The sequence below is a fragment of the Tribolium madens genome, unplaced genomic scaffold (genome assembly GCF_015345945.1).
Source record: "Tribolium madens isolate multiple individuals breed KSU strain unplaced genomic scaffold, Tmad_KSU_1.1 Scaffold_20;HRSCAF=117;Tcas5.2_LG4, whole genome shotgun sequence".
Classification (NCBI taxonomy): domain Eukaryota; kingdom Metazoa; phylum Arthropoda; class Insecta; order Coleoptera; family Tenebrionidae; genus Tribolium; species Tribolium madens.
This window is the reverse complement of record NW_025400985.1, coordinates 13,105,323-13,123,765: the sequence shown is the minus strand read 5'-3', so window position 1 is coordinate 13,123,765 and position 18,443 is coordinate 13,105,323. Positions and strand designations below refer to the sequence as shown.

The 18,443-nt window shown below is 30.1% G+C and overlaps 1 protein-coding gene across 1 annotated transcript; it reads right to left on the bottom strand.

Annotated features, from left to right (window-relative positions):
• Window positions 1-6,144: 6,144 nt before the first annotated feature.
• Window positions 6,145-7,764, bottom strand: LOC123005230. Its single transcript, XM_044398888.1, has 7 exons — window positions 7,572-7,764; window positions 7,224-7,520; window positions 7,077-7,166; window positions 6,901-6,999; window positions 6,636-6,850; window positions 6,426-6,582; window positions 6,145-6,269 (listed from the first exon to the last, which is right to left on the bottom strand). Exons 1-7 carry the CDS (start codon window positions 7,762-7,764, stop codon window positions 6,145-6,147), a joined length of 1,176 nt encoding a protein of 391 aa, XP_044254823.1.
• Between the last annotated feature and the right edge of the window lie 10,679 nt (window positions 7,765-18,443).

The window sequence follows — 18,443 nt, the reverse complement described above, 5'->3', positions numbered from 1 at the left end:
AAATTAAGAAGACACTTACCTGTATTGTTTTATATGCTTTAAATGACTTGTGTTGATGGCACAAATCTACCACTAACGAGGACTGTACTTAAACATGTAAGCTACTGCTTTTGAATTAGTTTTAGGCGTCATCTGTCGTACCATTTTTTAGTTATTTGCTTGGGGCGTATATCCCCGAGGGGCATAAATCCCACATTTACCCTATGTGCAAATCTTGTTGCAATGAGTGCATCTCGAACCATATGTCTTTGTATTAGCTCTGGATTCACGTGCTCACGTGCTTCAACATTGGGGGGAGCTGTTTCAAATATTCCACCATTAAAGTCCACATCACCTTCCTCCTCATTATAATTAGGACCGTTTGCTCATTGCAAATATTATATAACATCACACAGGCATTCACAATTTCACCTGCTTTTTGAGGAGTATAGTAGATAAGCTATGGGCGTTCTAGCCCAAAATCCCATGTATTTTCTTATGGAGGTTCAAATTAGCGTTCAAGGTCATTCGTTTCCCCCACTACCAATGTCACGTGACTATGAGGTATGTAATGTTGGTTGCCTAGTAATATTAGAAGTATAATGGCGGGAAATTCAAATTTTCAAAATGGTGACAAACTTTCAAAAATGGTGGGAAATTCAAAATTTCAAAAAATTGCGGCAAAAATTTCAAAATTTTAAAAATGGCCGCAAAAATTTGAGAAATTTCAAATTTCAAAAAAGTGGCGGCAAAAATTTCAAAAAATGGGCTACAAAATTCAAAATTTTCAAAAATAAATTTATTAATGCTGGGAAATTCAAATTACAGCAAACTCAAATTTATAAAATGGTSGTAAATTCAAATTATTCAGATGGTGGGGAAATTCGAGTTTTTAAATAATAAAATATTAGGAAACTAAAAAATTAAAAATAGTTGTATAATAATGAAGAATAACGTTATTTATATAGGATTTTTATAATAAAAAATAATTASATTTAAAAAATCATTTATTATATTTAATAATACATTATAATGGAACTAGAATTAAAACAAATTTTAAACACATTTAAAAATCATTTTAAAAATATATTCTAAAAACTTATGCTCTATCAAGTATCGAATAATGTCCCCATGCTAACGTTTCATAAGTTCCGGGAATAATGTATCTTTTGTCATCGTCAGGGCTCAATCCGATTTTAGTATGAATTACACTTGAAACCTCGTGTTTTTCACTTTTAATCAATTTTTGATCAACGGATTTACTTGCAGAACTAGTTAAGCATTCAACATAATCATTAAATGTTATGTGTCGTTGAACAATGTTCTTTTTAACCCCCTTCGCCTTTTTAGTGCTATCTTTACCATCTACTCTGATAGCATACATTTTTGATCTTAAACCGATAAATTCGGTTATTATTCGTCCATTCATTTCATCTTTCATTAGCCCAAGAACTTTCTTATTTACCTGTGGAATCCCAAATTGGTTATTTAGAGCATAATCACTAGTATCAAATTTTTCATGACAATCTCGACGAATGATGTCATATATATTAGAACATTCTATTTCATAAATAATAGAATCTGTATCCGTATAGGCTCCACGACACTTATTTCCAAATAGAGGTTTCATATAATCATAATGAAATTCATAAATTTTAGTTTTGGAAATGTCCAAAATCGACATACCAACATAGATCGGTTTATTAAAGAAAATTTCCGTCTTGTTAAGCTCGATTGCTACTAGATGCTCATCAAAAATAGATGAATTTTTAAATTCTGGTTTTGATATTAAGGCTTCGGCTCCATATCGACCCTCCCATTTTGAAACTAATTTAACAATGCTATGTTTTCTAATATTCTCCATAGTCTTTCCAAAAACAGCGTTATTCATAAGTTTGAAAAGACTCTTTTCAAACTCTGTTTTAGCAGTGGTTCTTAGCAAGGTATTCATATCAATGTAGCTTTTAAGCCAGTCGGCTTGTTGAAATTGCAAGATTCTGTGAATTTGTGTTAATTTAAGTCCATGCATCAAAGCTTGTTTCAAATTGCGGTAATGAATAATGTACCGTTTCTTATCAAATAAAGTAGCTATTAATTTTTTTTTTCTTTTGAGTTAGGAGGTGATATATGTTCAGGGCAAAACGGTATATCATTATCATGAAAGTCATGCAATTCCTTCGGATATTCCAAGTCTACTTCTAGTATATACCCTTTGTCGGCTGTATCAGATATTTCCATAACATTAAAATTTTGAACTTCTATAACAGATAACCATCTAAATCCWCCAAATAAATATTGCGACATCGCCCAGCCACACTGATTATTGATATCATTATAAATCAGATATATATTGGGCTTACATGGATCATAATTAAGCATGTATTTGTTATTTGCTTTGGTGTATCTTAATGAACACTGGCTAAGTCCGCCTCTGATTCCTCTCTCAATAAACATTATCATATCTACATCCGTTAATAATTCCAGCGTGATATTTGTATGTTTAAGCATGCAATCCCATGTATACCCCGGTAATGTATAGTAATTGGCTGCATCTAGTCCATGCGAATGTAGACAAGAAGTACGAAATTGTTCAAATATATCGGCCAAAAGTAAAACATCTGTCTTGAGATACAAGTCTGAATAATCACCCAAATTTTGGCAATCAAATTTATTCCATACTTGTTGCGCATGTAAATAATCTTCATCACTGATATCTTGATCGTTCAACAGATTATAAAATTTAGATTTAGGCGGCAGCTGAGATTCTTTAAATTTCTCTAGAGAATCAAAGTAGTCATATGGATAAACTCCTTTTCGTGTTAAAAGTTTTAATATTTTCTCATCTAATTCGGGAAATTGTGATGTTAATTCAGGGTATCCATTTAAAGATGAGGCTAGCGTATCAAGTCCGGAAGCCATAAAACGATAAGAATCAATGAATCGAAATTTAATTAAATTTTCATTCATATGTTTAGTGAATGAAATATATTTTTCTTTATTAATAGGTAAAACGTCAATTCTACCCTCTATGTCCAAAGCCAAATTTTTGATTATAAAATGTGAGTCATATCCAGAAAGGTTGTGAAAGATAACGGGTACAGTATGACTATCTTTAAAATTGATGTTACATCCCTCATGCGCTGGTCCACGATATTTACCAGTAAGGTGATCATGATCTCTGACTTTTCTATCTTCATGTGTAAATTCTTTCTCGCAAATGTGWCAAATAATTGCATTGTCATAATTTATTTCCTRATCCGGTGTTAGTTTAGTCATAGGAAGTGGGCATKAAAAAACTGRTTCCAAATCTTCAGCGAATTTTTTCAATTCTTTTGTAAACCACTCAATACAATTTTGATTGCGATAACTGCGATAATATGATAATGAGTCATCATATGAGCATTTTACMTAATATCCAACACTGCATAGTTGATGTTTCTGATATTTATTCTTATCTTTACACGGGACCAGCAAACATTCTAAGTCGGCATAGATAACAAAAGGCGTCTTGACTTTGTTCTTAAAATTTTTAAATTGGATGAATTTACAACCTTCAGTAGGAAGCCGAATTTTACAATTATTCAGCGTTTTGCAGTCCTCGTAATGCTTATATCTTTTTTCCTCTGTATAGAAGTAGTGAAGGCATCTATCACAAAAGTATTTCTTACAATGCTTGGCACTTAATTGTGTAGATAATAATCGAGATAAATTTTTAATCCATACATAGTGGTGTTTCGGTCGCCAATCCTTACCATCGCTGCTATCAGAAATATCCTCGTCATTATCATCCATATATATATCCTGTATTAAAAGCAGGTTTACATGTTGTGTCTGTTTCGTTTTTGTAAGATACGTGGGCACAACAGTACACTTTTTACCGGACATCTTGAGGATATATACGTTTATTGATGTATTGTTTTGATGTTCAAATCGCGGGATCTGCTTCATTGTCATGGGGAATTGTATTCCTGTTAGGTTCAACACACATTCAGGAAGCGGGTATTTTGTTATTCTTTGGGGATGTTTTTGTACTGGATACAACGCCGATACTACAGCCCAAGCAAAACATCTAAAAATTATTTTAAAATTATAATATTTAAAAATATTCAAAATTTAACTTACTTGTTATCAGTGTTTTTTACATTTATGCATGCATGCTTTTTTTGAATTTGTGGTGGTAATTCAACGTATGATGAAGCTAACATCGGCACAAATTTATTGATGTTGACCTAAAACATAAAAAAAATTGCATTAAAATTTTAAAAATAACAAAATAATAATAAAAATATTAAAACATAGAAACTAATTACTTACCTGGAGATTAATAATTTTAGATAAAGCCCAACCGCTTTCTTTTTCTTGAAAATCTTCTAAGTCCTTTAAAATTGGACCTTGAACGTTTTTTTCAAACCACTGACGGATCTTGGTGTCTCGGTAAATCGGTGAATTTTTGGTATTAAAATACTTAAATTCACAAACTTCTCGATCCGCCATCTGTTTAATAAATTCACCACAAAAGACAACGTTTACTTTGATCGCCTCTTCCTTTTTTAAATAATTGGAAATTTTTCGGTTAAATATTGAAGAGGCATCATCCAAAAATTTAATGGGTTTGTAATAACGCCCGTACAAATACGTCCCTTAAACGCTGATTCAACGTCAGCCCATCGAACTCGATCACGTGGGGTTTCTTTTCGGAACTCATACCCAAACCCCACAATATTTAAGGCTTCAAACATTTGCTTGAAGCTCTTAACCTGTCAAGTAAAGTTATTAACATATTTTTTTAATTAATAACTTCTTATTTAACTTACTTGTCCGATAGCTATAGTTAATTTTTGTTTTTGGCCAATTCCGTCAGCTTTTTTCATTAATTCTCCAAAAATTGTAAGAGTCTGATTACATTTCCGAATACCGGAAACCACAATTTCTTTATCAGTTTCAGTACTATTAGTCTTGAAAAACGCTGATTTAATTTCATTAACAACAGAAGTAACGGAATGCATTTTTTAAATAATTTTTTTCGAGGTTATCAGTTGTTATTAGTTAACATTAAGTTTGACTTCAGGCAACTGACTAGGGATCTCTCAAGTTAAGGTTTATGTAGCGTGAAACAAAAAAAACTGATAAGAATAGTGAATCTGATTAGTTATAATATTTAAGTTTTAGAACGAATATTGCGGTTATTCTCATACATTCTTGTATGTATTAATCAAATATGAATCACGTATGAATCACGTGTGAATCATGTATGTATCGCGTATGAATGCAGGAAGAGGAAAAAACAGGATACTGTGGTTTTATAATCAAAGAAAGAGTAAAAATATAAGACTTTTATTTAAATTTACATAATAATAATACATTCTACATACATAAAACTAATGTTTTTTTTTTTTAAATTTAGGTATTTTATATTTCACATAATAATACTCATACCATTTACAACATAATACGAGTACCAGTAAAAATAGCGCCTAACATTGAGAAAAATAATGGTATATTACTCATACAACTTTTCCATGTAATCACATCATAATCATTAATTTTAATACTTTCCCAACACTATAGCCATAACTTCTGTCGGCAAAAACAAGCCTTAATTTATAATATAATATAGAGTTTGTTAATATTGTCACATTTAAAACACTTCTATCGCACTATTGTTTAAATAATGTAGATCCAATCTCTTCCATCTAGAAGACCATACACCAACATCATCCTGATCGAAGGCAACCCAGTAAACACAATGACGTTGAAAATACGTATTAAAATTTATTCAGAATCCATGTTGAAAAAACGTCACAATGTCGCTCGAATCGACGTAAATTTTGACGTCGATGGTCGATACCACGTCTATATAAAACGTCCATATGCCGTTGGCAGGCGACGTGAACTTCACGTACTTTTTTGACGTAACTTAATCGTCGTATTTTTGACTCCCAGGACGTAAAAAAAACGTTAAAATAAAACTCATATTGCAATAAAAAATTTATATAAAAATATAAAAAGATAATATATAAAAAATTAAACACAAGATACATACTCTAAAAAATTCATATAAAACATAAAACAATTAAACATGCCCTCAAAAATGTAAATTAAAAATAAGACAAAAATTTCAGTAAACAACAATTCTAGGCCAGTCAAAGACGTTATTTGACTGACCTATTCCGTCGTTTGTATTTTTTTAGACTTGAGTCGTTGTTTCGAATATTTTAACCACTCTTTGATCGTTTTCTCTATTAGATAATCACTTTTCTCCTTCTCTGGGAAAGTTCGTTTTGCTGACTCTGAAACAAAATTATATATTGTATTTTCGTACTTTAATAACATAAGAAATTCCGAAAACGATAAGACGGAGCAACGATAGGAATTTGAAAGTACGCTACTAGCCTTTATGTGTAAATAACTTCAGTAAAAATAATTGTCTGACAAAAGTCGCTTACCATATATTAACGTCATTGTTTTGGTTTTTTGAAATGCTATTTTTTCTTTTCCTTTCCAATTAAATTTCATGGCAAGACTATTTGTCATGAGATACTGCATTATACGTCTGCATTGTGACTCAATACCAGAACCCCCTACAGCAGCTAATCTCAGCACCTAAAAACAATAAGTTTAAATTTTCAAAATAAATAATTGTTAATCTGATCTACCATATATTGATACAGGGCCGGACTTTTTAATTTATCTTCAAAAGCGGCGAAATCCTCTAAATCCTTTAAAGGTAAGCTAGGAATGTCCTCGGGTTGTGTTATAGAGTTTTCTGATGTAGTACATTTCCGATAAATCTCATTAAGAATGATAGAATGCTGATCTACATTGGACACAATCTTAGATAGAGTACTAAGTACAGTACTTTCAAAGTTCTCTGCAAAAGGAATAAAAATGCATTGAAAAATAAAAACGCAAAGAACTAACCTGAATAGATTGTAACAGTTGAAGCCTCTGAAATTCCGAGTGTTGATGAGGAGCTATTTGACGCTTCCACAGTTAGAGTCTTACTTGAAGATGACACTCCTGTTAAGATATTTAAAGCACAGTAAAAAATGTATACTTATCAGTAACAGCAAGTGAATGCAATATAAATAACTAACCTGGAAAAATAGTTGAAGCGTTTAGACAACAGGTTGAAGAACTAGTTGACGCTTCCAAGGCAGTAGTTTGATTTAAAGTTGAAACTCCTCCTGTTAAAGCATTTACAAAAAGAGTATATTAAGACAATAAAAAAACAAATAACTAACCTGAGTAGGTAGAAGCAGCCTTTGAAATACCCAACGTTGAAGAGCTAGCAGACATTTCTACGGTTGTAATATTACTTCCTTGTGCATTTCCTGCACTTCCTGTTGAAACATTCAAAAAATGTGTATCCTGTGTATCTTCGAAACTAGATATTGAATCGTCTTCTGAAGACTCATCACTTAGATAATGAGGATTACTTTTTCTGGTTAAGCTTCTTGAACTTGAACCAGTTTCTTCCGCTTCAGCTTGACAATCTTTTAACAATTCTGTTAACTCCTGTTCTGCTTTATCAAAATTATCTGCAAAAGCTGTCAATGAAAGAAGTATTTAATACATTTGTATAACTTTACCAATTTTGCAGTGGATTTTTATTATTTTATAACTTGGCCAGGAACTTTTTGAAGGTGGTTTGCATTTGACAAAATCGTTGAATGTCTTTTTTCCAGTGGTCAACGGCCAACGACATTTAGTTTCGCGTTTGTAAACCCATTTCAGCGGAACAACCGCAATTTCGTTAGATATGAATTCGATGACAGCAAACATCCTCGTTCAGTCATACAAGGTTCTTTAAAAGTTATTAAATTTATATTAAATTTATATTAAAAACAGTTTAATGCAATAGTTTATTAAAATGCTGAATAGTTTACATAATTTCATAGTAATATTTACATCATATACAATAATATTCATTAAAATTTTATAACAAATGCGTTAGAGGATATACTGCAAAACCTTCCTTATGGGGTAGCCTTAAACATTTACACATAATGTCTTTTAATTTGAATGTTACACAATTTTTGTGATAAATCTTTTTAATGTAATAAATATTGAATTTTGATGATGGGAATGGTTTTAAATAAAGGTCGTACTGATATTGATAGGTTACTCCCTCTATATTAAATTCATTTTCATAAAAATAAATTGCTCTGATGAGGCATATTTTACTGTTTTTTAAAAGAACACAGTTGTCTTGTTTATTCAAAGATATAAAATACTGTCTAAACAATAATTTGGTGCAGTTATATGACACTAATATGTTGTTTGTATTGTACTGTTCTAAAAAAATGTTCTTTGCTGTCGGAATTTCATTATTATTTTTTACATTCTTATGATTAATATGATGCATAGAATCATATTCCTCAATTCTTCTATGGATTTGCTCCAACACATTTTTTTTGCCCCTGATCTTTCTTTTAAGCGCACCGAGATACGATTCAAAAGGAAAAGCACTAAATTCATTTATATTACCATGCAACTTTACATCGTCGCAGATGTGAAGTAGACTATGAATATTATATACAACGAAGTCCTTTCCATAAAATTTTGGAGCATTTATAACAAAGGTTTCCAGGCATTTTTTCGCCGTATCTAAGTATGTTTTTATTAAAGAAGAGTTAGATAATATAAAAACAGCACAGTGTAAATTTAAAAAGTGAACATAATTTTCTTTGTTTAAAATACTATGAAGCAAAACGGGCCCAGTGTACAAAATGAATAAACGAAACTCCGTTGCTTTCCAACGTTTGATTTCTTTTAAAGATCTAGGTTTTCTAACAAAATCTGACGTTACATATTCTTTTAACCCAAAAGTCCGAATATTAAGTTCTTGTAAAGTTTTTTGTGGTAGTTTGTAGGGTACAGTTCCACTCACAATGTAGTCTGACAACAAACGTTTAACGGCACCTAAAAATATTAAATGCATTGGGTCGAGTGGTATTTGTGATATCATTTTTATTTGTATATCTTTTAAAGGTGAAAAACCTTTGATATGACTGTCATTTGTTACATTTACAAAATCATTATCAAGTCGCTGTGGATAATACTCCAATTTGTTTTGTGTAAAATTAACTCTGTGATTTTCATATTTGCCGACAATTTTACATTTTTCACATGCATATTTGCTGGTATGCCCCATTGTTTGTTTTAAATAAGATCTTATAGGTGCATCACATATAAAACAAGATATATCGAAACAAAATTTGTTCTGGTTAAAAGTAAATCCTTCTCTTTTCAAACGCGTTACTTCGTTTATAAAATCTTCAAGAAAAACTTGGAGAGGTTCAGGTTTTCCTGTGCCTACAAAAATTGCAACTGCAAAAGGAGTTTTCATTTCAAAATCCTTACACAATGCCAATATAGGGTATACTTCAATTGAACTACTTTTAAAAATGGGTAGACCATCAATATTTATTTGTAAGTGAACAATATTATTTTTTAATTTAAAACCGCCTCTCATTTGAGACAACATTTTTTGCTGAATTCCACAGTAAATCATTTCCCCATTTGTCAGTTTTTTTGTTTCTGTGTTTCGCGGAGTAGCCATTAATGTACGACAATCTAATGGTAACAAACTAACTACTGGATGTAGTAGTTTTAATAAGTGTGTAAGTGAATTAGATGTAACATTATGCGTAACAGCCCATTCTCTAAGATTATTTTTTAGTTCATTTGAGAAATTAATTGAAGGGTTATTATTCGTTTTACACTCATCATTATTTGATAAGCTTACGAAGTCAGATGAAAATTTTATACTTGCTTCATTATGATTTATATTAGAACCAATAATTAGGTTTTTTTTAACAATTTGCTGTCTGCTTAAATCTGTTAATTTTTTTAGATTTTCTTTTGTGCGCCTTTGAAGTTGACGTTTGCTAACAATACGCTGCTTATGCATTTTCAATAATATTGCATCAAAATATGTAACTACCTTTTTACCTATTAATATCTTGTATGACCGAAATTTTCTGCAAATGAAAGGCATAAATAAATAAATTAGGTATTTAAAACTTTAAACATACATATGTTAACATAAGTATCTTATACAAACATCAGTCGCGACCAAAAAATATCTTTTTTTAATTTTTGTAATATTGTCACAATTTAAAAAGTCTCTTCTTCCATCATGTACAGTTGCGGAATTAAAATTTCGGGCAGTTTTGTCATTTTCATAATGTAAACTCTAAAACTTTTACATTAATAACATTTTGACCTAAAAATAGCGTCACTATCAGAAAAGTTTATTTGTCAAATGTCAGTCATAAATGTCATGATGACAGTAAAAGGTAGTTTACAGTGAACTTTTTGAAGTGACAAAAAAATACTGCCCGAAATTTTAATTCCGTAACTGCACAACGTCAATAATGTGTCAATAAGTAATTTGCCTTTAAAAATTATTCAAAATAACCAATCTGCAACCACTCTTACTTATAACGTCATTGCAAATTTTAAATATTAGTACACGGTGAGTAGGTCAAAAACAGGGGAATAACATGACTTAAAATCGACGACTAATGTTTGTTTCAAGATAAATGATAACAATTTCTTGTATGATTTAGATTAATTTACATTATAATATGTATATTATAAATAATTATAACATTGACAACTCTCCTTTTAATGAATTTTGGAAGAAAACAGCTCATTGACTGCACGTGTTCAACAGCAGAGGTTAGGTACGTTTTTCCTACCGTAAAATTGTAATTATCTTTCTTAAAATGATTTCACAAGCTCAAAAATCTCTTTTATATATTATATATAAGCAAACAAATAACTTACCTGAGTTAAAAACTGAAATCCAGCTGTACAACACAATAAAGCAACAAACTCATGCGTTAGGCGTTTGTTTTAGACAAAAAAAAATACGAACAAATTCATGGCTCACGACACGASACGATCGGCGCCGAATAAAGCGCTCCAATTTTGAATACCCAATTAATCCAATAACATTTGAAGTTTAAAACAAAACAGGGATGCTTTCTTTTTTTTTGTTTTTTAATAATCATATTTTAATATAGTGCTAACCCGGCAAATTTCAATTTCGATTTTTTGAAGCCGGTTTTCTCCCAAATGGAGTTAATTGGAGAATCGAGTAAAATGTCGATAACATAGACCTTTTCGAGCACTACAAGTTCCATCAATCAGATTTTGATTTCTGTTACTCCTGCAGCCGGAAAAAAAATAAAAACTAATTTCCCCTGTTAATTTCCTATATCCAAGCCTGCCTGGGACACCCGGTATATGGAGATGTATTGCTACTGATAACATGTTCAACCATTGTTGTGGGTTTGCAATCAACACCGAGTCACAGCCAACTTCGACTCCAGATTTAAAAGAAAACCCGTTATTATTATGCTTAATTAGGTATTAAAAATACTGGCTCTCATTCTAAATATTTATTTATATCTTTAACGTATAAGCTTTCAAACAACGGTTTTTGACAAATTTTGATGTTTTGTTATGATGGATACATTTTTCGTATATAAAAGACGTTATAACAACGTGGAAAGTAAACGTTTTTCTTATTTATAAAGAAATCAGGTTGAAAAACTGTCACTTGGTTTGTATCGACGTTTTAGTGACATAAAAATAGTGACGTCACTTAATCGACGACATTATCTTTGGTCAATAGTTCGACTAGTTACGTTGTTTCTACCATTGAGACGTTAAATCGACGTCGAAATAACATCCATGTGTTTACTGGGAATATACATATCCACAACATTCAATGGTTTATTAATACCATCTAATAGACACGAAACACAATTATTTATTGATGAAGAGGGTCCATCAAACTGGTCCTAATGAATGAATTATTAATGATTTTTTCTATTTTTCCTTTACTTTGTAATATCTTTCAATTCAATCCAATTATTGTGATTGGTTGGAAAACCAAGCCATTTAACAAATAATTTATTTCCTTTACGACGTATAACCTTTTCAACTAAATATGTATCAGGGTGTTTACTTTTTTGAAGTTCTTGTTCATAGAAACATCCCTTAATTGGCTGACCTTGTAAATCTTCAAGTAGATAAGTTCTAGGATTTGTTAATTTAACCTTAAGAATCCTAAATATTTCTGTAGTCCAGTTGGGTGTATATCCTTTCTCAAATAAATATTTCATTTTGCTTATTCGTACCAAATCGCCTTTATTATATTTATGTGGGGCTACAATTTTCAGTTGATTGTAAGCTTGAACCTCTGACTCATTGAACTTATTAATTTCAACTGGTTTTTTTCCGGTAGTGCGATGACGAGTAGTATTATAATCGGATGTAACCCTATCTAATTTATTTACCCATTTGTAAGAAGCGTGTAAAGTAAATTCTTTATATAATCTTGATTTTAAAYTTCTAATCACACGTTCGGCAATTGCTGCCTMTTTGACGCTATAGGTKCTATAATGATTAATTTTATATTTTTTCATTAAAGATTTAAACTTTATATTGTAGAATTCTTTTCCTTGGTCAGTTTGAATATTTTGAGGTATTCTTCCGTCTTGCAATAAAACATCTTCAACCAATTTAGCTACATTATCACCACTTTTTGACTTTAGTGGTCTAGTCCATAAATACTTTGAAAAACAGTCAATAATTACTAAAATATACTTGTAACCATTGTTTTCGCGTGCGTAATTTTGCATTTCAGCCAAATCTATTTGCCATAAATCATCGATTCCCTTGATTATTGTTCGTCTTCGTGGAAAATTTTTTCGCGCCGGTTTAAAAATCTCTTCAACAATATCTTTCTTTATATTGCTTATATAAACCTTTTTTTTTCTTGGCATATTTATGTTTTATTCCGTAATTAGAGGTGATGGTGTAATACGTTTTCGTTTTATATCTAATTCTTCTAAGTTATCTATACGACGTGTTAGTTGTTCTATGGTTTTCTGGCTACTACTTAATAACTCTTGAAATTTATTAATTTTATCAAGTTTTTCATTGAAAACAAGAACTTTTTTATCAATTTCTTTTCGAATGATTTCATCAACATTTTTTATATCAACTAAAAATTTTGTCCATTCTGTATTAGTTTTATCAATAAACATTTTTATTTGCTTTTCTAATTCAGGAAGAGCCTTATCAACTTTCTCAGATGTGTTGGCAAACTTTATTTTCCACTCTTCATTCATTTGGTTAATGCTAATATTAAGGTTATTTAATGATGCTAATGCTATATTAATGTTATCTATATTAAAATTATTTTTTATTGTTTCTATATCATTTAATGTTTTATCAATTTGTTTTTGTATTTCCAACAATTTCGAATTAATCATTGAAATGATGTTATTATTTGATTCATTATTTTTTTTTATTTAGTAATCTAAAATTATTTTCTAAATTATTGAACTTATTATCCCAAATTTTATCAGCTCTACGAATATTATTATTTAAATCTGTTAAAGCATTAATAACATTCTCAAGTTTGATATTAAAATTGTTTTTTATGGAATCAGTATACGCCTTAGTAGCACAGTCTTTGTTATTAGTAGGATCTTTAACATTACATAGTTTATGATTCTCCATATCAAAGTTACCATCTGATGTATAACGAAAACTACTTTTTGATTGCAAAATTTGTTGTTGATGGTAAAGATTACCACTTGTTAAGGAACGTCCGAACTTGTCGACACTCATTGTAATACTAAGCAATTACATCCAGTTCACGTAGTTCTTCTTCAATGTTTCTTATCTCATTTAAATGTGATAAATTACCTGCTTGTAATGCTGCGTGTAAAAGACTAAGACGTTGTACTAGTTCATTAACATCATTCCAATAAACGTATTCTATTGGATTCTGATTATAAAATTTATAATTTGAACCGCTTTTTATTTCGGTTTTGATTGATGATAATGATGGAAATGAAAAAGAATCAGATTCACTTTTATAAAGACGTCTTCGTAAATTAGAATCTCGAGGAGGTTTAGCAAATTTCCTTTTTTTGGGTGTTTCTGTCAAAACATTTTGATTTAGTTTAAAAAGTGGTTTTATTAATTCTAAATATTTTCTAGATTTAGAGCTTTTAAGTTGTCTACTTGGATCGTTTTTTTGTCTGTGTGCATTAGTAATTTCCAACATTTGTTTATAGTTTTGAAAGTCTTCTTTAGAAAAACGCTCAAAATCATTATCAGAATAATTTTTCTTAAATAATAACTCATAAAGCCCTTCAGTACCAGAAAATAATTTATCTTTCAAAATAAAATCACCGTTTTTATCTACTTTTAATTCATCATTTCCCAAATAAAACTTGTTGAAATCTAAGTTAAATTTAGGACCAAATATTTCATCGGTTTGATGAGCAATAATATCTCCCATATAGGTTTGAAGTTGTTCTGGAAATTGTTCTAAAAAATCGGAAGCAGCTTTCTCAGATAGGAGGTTTCCATCTTCATCGTAAAAACTTTCAACATTTTCATCATTTTCAGACTTATTTGTTGTATTTAATTCATCATTCTCATTAGATTTCCATTAGAATACCTCATCTTTACCATCATCCATATTATAACTATCTTTACCTTCCATTTGCTTATCAAGTTCCGTTTTCACCGGCTCGCTTTTAACATTTCGTATAAAATCAACCGTTTTCTTATTATTGACTTTTCCATACGATTTTCTTTTTAAACCAAGTTTTAACTCATTAGGTTCTTCTTGAGAAGATACTACAATTGATGATTTTTCTTGTAGTTTGTTTGAAATATCTTTAAGAGGATTAATAATCGGTTGAAATAATTTAATTACTGATTCGTCTTGCTATTGCATTCCCAATTGTAATGCTTTATATTTTTTTCTAACACTCTCAGACAATTCAATAATTTGTCTTTTAAGTTTTGTGTCTTTTGAGGAACTCATCTTTACATGAAAACTTTCTATAAAATGAAATATGTTAAGAAATTGTTATTACTTATATAAAACGGTTGGAAAACGGTTGTACTTATAGGATTAGAAATCGGTAATCAGCAACAATTCCGATAATCAATGGATAAACAAACGATTCCTTAAATCGGGTTACTAATTTTTAGAACGGTTTTAAAACGGGTTACCGATTGGTAAGCGATCTACTTTACATGACGACTATCTTCAAAATGTAATATTTAAAAGAATTGTTATTCCTTATATAGCAAACGTGTAGAAAACGGTTACACTTATCGAATTACCGATCGGTAAACGGTAATAATTATGATAATTAATGAATAAATAAACGGTTACTTAAATCGGGTTATCCATTAAATCAAACGGTTTTAAACGGATTACCGATTAATAAACGGATTACCGATTAATAAACGGTTTTTCAGTATTCATGTATATCTAATTATAAATTAATAAAGAAACAATTAAATCAAAGTTTTAATTTTTCTGCATTACTATTGTAAATTTATATAGGTTAGGTTTAATGACGTATCTACGTTTTAAGGTGGTGTTGAGATAAATCGATCAAAGCCTCGTCTATAACGTCCGTTATTAAGATCATTTTCCTTACTTATAACCAAAAATCCATACTTAGTTTTCCAACATTCACGACACAGTTTAGCGAACTTATCAAAAGTCACATCGGTTCCTACATGATCTTGATAGATATGTTTTAAATTCATCTCATCTTGTTTTAAAAGTATGAGAAAATTTMTATTATCCCGTATTAAGTGTTTAGGTATTCGCGTATATGTCTGACAGAGATAGAAACAGTCTATGTTTTTATGTCTACCCATACAAAAATATTCTCTAATAGTATCTTGTTTATCACACGCTACATCATCAAAAATAAATAAAGAATTTTCTTTTGCATCTSATGAATTCACGATATTTGTGTTTTCAGAATATGGAAAATATTTTATACATTTTGTTTGTTTTAAAACTGATGTTAATAATTCATATTTTGGTTGATATAACGATTTCGAATAAATATACACATTTTCAAATTTCAAACCATTTTTATCAAAAATCAATGATAACAATATTTTAGTTTTACCAGATCCTGATGGACCGGCTATTATAGCTCTTATTGAATTCGGTAGCAATACACTATGTCGATACTTCTTTGAAGTTTTTTTTACTGATAAATCGAGATTCATTACTATTAAAGATGTACCTTGCTTTACGGTTTTCATTATAGTACTGATTGCTATATATAGAAGTTAACTTATATATATATAGCTTAGTTTAAATGTTAACATTCAAATGGGGGTGTTCTAAATTCTGCAATAAATAACCTACCTATAGAATTACATATTCCTGGATATCAGTTTTGTGGACCTGGAACTCATCTTCAAGATCGCTTGCGTAGAGGTGATCTTGGAATTAATGAATTGGATCGGGCTTGTAAAGAGCATGATATTGCATATTTTCTACAAGGTTAAATATTCCTAATTTTCTTGGAATTTTTATAAGAGATAATTTACCGTTATCTGGGCCGAAAAGATATGAATGTGGTATTGTAAATTTAGATTCTAGTAAAGGATTAGGAACTCACTGGGTAGCATATAAAAAAGTTAAAAGCAATGTATACTATTTTGATAGTTTTGGTAACCTTAAACCACCAATAGAATTAATTAATTATTTTAAAAACTGTCAAATATATTTTAATCATGATCAATTTCAGAAATTAAATTATAATTGTGGTCACTTATGTTTACAATTTTTATTAAATAAAGAATAAAACCAAGATCTATCTGCTGTTTATTTTAGTTATGTCTTTAACGTTCACCCTAAAAGGTCGAAGTAGCTTCCTTGAAGCTGACTTTTATCCACCGATAGAAATTAATCCTAATAACAATTATTCATTAGGTTTAATTGGTTTGTATACTTACAACAGCATTCCGAATATTGAAGAAAGTGTTAATAATAAACTTTACATATCAACCTCATTATCAAAAAATCAGAAAGAATATCATCAAGTTATAAGTATACCAACTGGTTCATATGAAATTGGTGATTTAGAACATTACATTCAAAATCATTTAGTTAAAACAAACGAAGAAGAAGCTTTGTTCAAAAAGAAAAAAGCGTTTTCATTAAAACCAAATAATAACACTTTAAAAGCTGAGTTACAAAGTGTTTATTATATTGACTTTAATCGTGAAGATAGTATTGGTAGTTTATTAGGATTTTCTAAAAAAGTTTTAGAACCAAACATAAAACACGAATCAGATTTACCTATTAATATTATTAAGGTAACATCGGTTCGTGTTGAATATAATATAATAACAGGTTCTTACTACGGTAGTAATAGTTCGCACACGCTTTACGAATTTTCTCCCGCAGTTGATCCGGGTTATCCTATTAATATCGAACCATCAAATCCTATATATTTACCGATTATAAATAAAAAGATTAATAGTAAATTAGCTATTAACCTGATAGATCAGAACTCTCAACCGATTAATTTTCGCGGTGAAGAAGTGGTTATACGTTTAGAACTAAAAAATAATGGGCCTAGTTTTTCCTAAAACGACCCTCTTCGACAACAAAGTTTAGTTTCTTTTGAGCCATTAACGAAGACGTCAACAGGCTTCTTAACATTAAAAAGTATTCAAATTTTACAATCATTGGGTTATAATGTCAGAAAAGTTAGAAATATTCAACGCACTTCTCTTCGACAACAGCATAATTAAAGAAGAGGAACGAACATATCATCCTCATGTTAAATCATTTGATTATAATGATGAGATAGAGATTGATATTAATCAACAAGATGCATTTATTTGTATGGCAGATTCTTTTCTTTGTATTGAAGGAATTTTTGAATTAATAGCCCGACCCAATGAAATAGCAGGAGAATGCAAGTTAACAAATAATGCAGGCGTATATTTATTTGAATCAATATGTTATGAGTTTAATGGGAAAGAAATTGAGAAAGTGCGAGATCCTGGGACATTATCATCAATTCGAGGATATATTTGTTATAACGAAGATGAATGTAAAGGTTTGGTGTTGGCAGGATGGAACCCATCTGGAAATTCCATAGTAACAATGGATAATAATAATAAAAACTTTTGGTTTAGAACACCATTAAGTTTTTTGTTTGGAATTTTTCGTGATTATAAACATGTCATGATTGGACGTCATAAGATAAGACTCGTTCGTAGTCGTAGTGATAACAACTGTTATGTGGTTACGAATGGAGATAAGAAAGCAGCAATAAAAATTAAAAACATTAATTCAAAAGTAAAACATATTTTTCCAAATGATAAACTGAAACTTCAATTACTTCAACAGATGAAATCAGATAAATCCATAAGTATTGGTTTTCGTAAATGGGAATTGTTTGAATTACCTGTATTAAGTACAGGTACTAACAAAGAAGTTTGGAGTATTAAAACATCGACAAATATCGAAAGCCCTAGATATGTTATTTTGGCTTTCCAAACAGACACTAAAGATAACGAAAAAAAGGATAACTCAAAATTTAATCATATTAACTTGAGAAATTATCGTGTTTGGTTGGGTT

Coding starts and splice junctions, on each gene's coding strand:
- LOC123005230 (XM_044398888.1), bottom strand. CDS start 7,764: ATGTTTGCTGTCATCGAATTCATATCTAACGAAATTGCGGTTGTTCCG. Junction 7,000..7,076: donor CGCTTCAACTATTTTTCCAG/GTTAGTTATTTA, acceptor ATATCTTAACAG/GAGTGTCATCTTCAAGTAAG. Junction 6,583..6,635: donor CGGCCCTGTATCAATATATG/GTAGATCAGATT, acceptor TATTGTTTTTAG/GTGCTGAGATTAGCTGCTGT.